General features: G+C 61.0%; 1 protein-coding gene across 1 annotated transcript; it reads left to right on the top strand.

Moving 5' to 3' along the window:
* Window positions 1–414: 414 nt before the first annotated feature.
* Window positions 415–2149, top strand: LOC106780746 (the record flags this gene model as incomplete). The annotated part of the gene is made up of 1 exon (XM_014669056.1): window positions 415–2149. A coding segment is annotated over one exon (1735 nt), but the record flags the coding sequence as incomplete, so codon positions are not given.
* Between the last annotated feature and the right edge of the window lie 79 nt (window positions 2150–2228).

Raw genomic sequence — 2228 nt, 5'->3', positions numbered from 1 at the left:
AGCACCTAGGAATCGAAAAGAAGTTGGTTCGGTTCGAAGGACAGAACCCATGTTAAGCGGTGTTATGCTAGGGTGTTTCATTACTTTCAGTTTTCTTATTCTTTTTTTCCTCCTTGAGAATACTCGCTGCTACCCTTGAGGATACTTCTAAGCAATTCACCGCAAAGTAACTGAAGTTGATTTAACATCCTGGATGTAATAAAGTCGTTCGAGAACTAATATGCTGAATTATATAGCGGCTAATTATTAGCCGCTGAATGAGGCAGTTAGCTTTCCACTATCAAGATGCCACACTAACTGCCTTAGCGGGCAATGCAGCATTTTGTGAGTTCTCGCACGACTTTATTACATCTAAATCGAGTTCAGTTGTTTCCGATGAAGGCAGTCACCTTATGCTTCTGTCTCTNTCTGAAGGCACCAGCATGAGCACGAAGAGGACGCCGACGTCCCCGAGGCCCACGGAACCCCTCCACGTCCATCGGCGGGGACCAGCCAAGGGTCCGGTGACGGAGCGCCTTCGCTGCCTCCCGATTCTCCTCCGCTCCATGTGAATCCATCAACGACTCAATCGCGTCGCCGAGACTGCTGCCCCTACTGCAGCGTCCCGGTTACGAATTTCCTTCGGCACCTCCGGCGGAAGCACATGGGAGAACCCGCCGTGAGGAGGCTATTCGCGATCGCGTACCCCGATGACCCGAAGCGGCAACGCCGAGAGAGGGCCATCATTGGGGAAACCATCAGATCCCGTGGCAACTTCGAACACAACGTCTCCCTCAGGAGCACGGACGCCGATTTCTTCCCGGCGCGGCGGGGCGCCGACTCGGTAGGCGCCCGATCCATGCCAAATTTTAAGGTATGTGAAAATTGCCGCCGATGGTATCGACGCCGCACGTTTCGACGCCACGTCAGCCGATGCCTGCGCCTGCAACCCGAAAGGAGGGAAGACGAGCTGCCGACGATGGAGCGACGGCCGAGTCAGGCCGGCTCGACGCGCCAAGTGCCGCGGGGACTCGTAGTCCACGCAGGTCACGTGAACAGCGCTAGGAGGCTGGAGGAAACCCTGGCGCCGCACTTGCGCCCCGGTCCCGTAACCGAAGCCGGCCTAAGGGACCATGTCATCGTGGGGATGGTGGATCGCTTCTACGAGGGACACCGCCAGCCTCACCATCGGCCCGCCGTCTCCCGCAGGCTGCGAGATGCCGCCGCACTGCTATTAGCGTGCCGCCGCGCCGACCCCGGCATCCGGACCATGTCGGACTGCCTCCGGCCCGGCGCATTCCCGACCGTCCTCGAGGCCGCCCGCCAAATGTCGGGTTACGACGTGGACTCCGGGGACGTCAGGGTGGTCGGCATGCCCGCCCGCTTGAGATGCGTACTTCGCGAATGCCTCTCCTTCCGTCATGCGGAGGTCCTCCAGAGTCGCCACGTCTCCGAGGCGGAACGCGAGCGTGTCCGCACGGAGACTGGCGACTACCAGATCCTGTTGTCAGCCTCCTGGAGGGACCTATTGATGACCAACGCCAGACGAGCTCAAGCGGTGCGGCGCATCGACAACCCGCCCCCGTTGCCCGACGAAGAAGACGTCGCCGCAGTGTTAGCCGCCGCTCGGAATGAGGAGGAGGTGTACTCCTACGCTCTCCGCCTCCAGCCGAGCGTGTGCGATTTCGACCGGCTCTGCCGAGCCCTTATCGCTAGTCTCACGGTTTTCAACCGTCGCAGGGCCGGCGAGGTCGCACGCGCTCGGCTGGCGCAGTTTAGAAACCGACCTGACCCGGACGATATTCCGCCGGAGGCGTTGGAGCGCCTCCCTCATGCCGAGCGGGAGAGCATACAGAGATACCGCGTCTTCTACGTGCACGGGAAACGGGGGCGGCGCGTGCCCGTCCTCCTGACGGCCCGTAACGTCGAGAGCATTGAGCTCCTCGTCCGATGTAGGTACACCCTCGGGATCGTCACCGAGCCGTCGGACGGGGAGCTCTTATTCCCGCGGAACGGGCAGCCCGGCGTCCCGTACGACGCGGCGCGGATCCTACGCGACCTCAGATCGAGGCTACCTCTGATCCGGCCGACCGCGCTGACAACTCTGCAGCTCCGTCAGCAGCTGGGCACTCTGACCTCTATCGTGGGGAGCGAGGCGCTGACCCAACAGGTCAGCGAATTTATGGGCCACGACCCGTCTACCCACAGGCGTCACTACGGGTACCCCGTTCAAGTAGCCGAGCGAGGCA

The sequence above is a fragment of the Vigna radiata genome, unplaced genomic scaffold (assembly GCF_000741045.1).
Source record: "Vigna radiata var. radiata cultivar VC1973A unplaced genomic scaffold, Vradiata_ver6 scaffold_1287, whole genome shotgun sequence".
In the NCBI taxonomy this organism is placed as follows: Eukaryota; Viridiplantae; Streptophyta; class Magnoliopsida; order Fabales; family Fabaceae; genus Vigna; species Vigna radiata.
The sequence above is the reverse complement of the archived record's forward strand: the minus strand, read 5'-3'. Positions and strand labels throughout refer to the sequence as shown.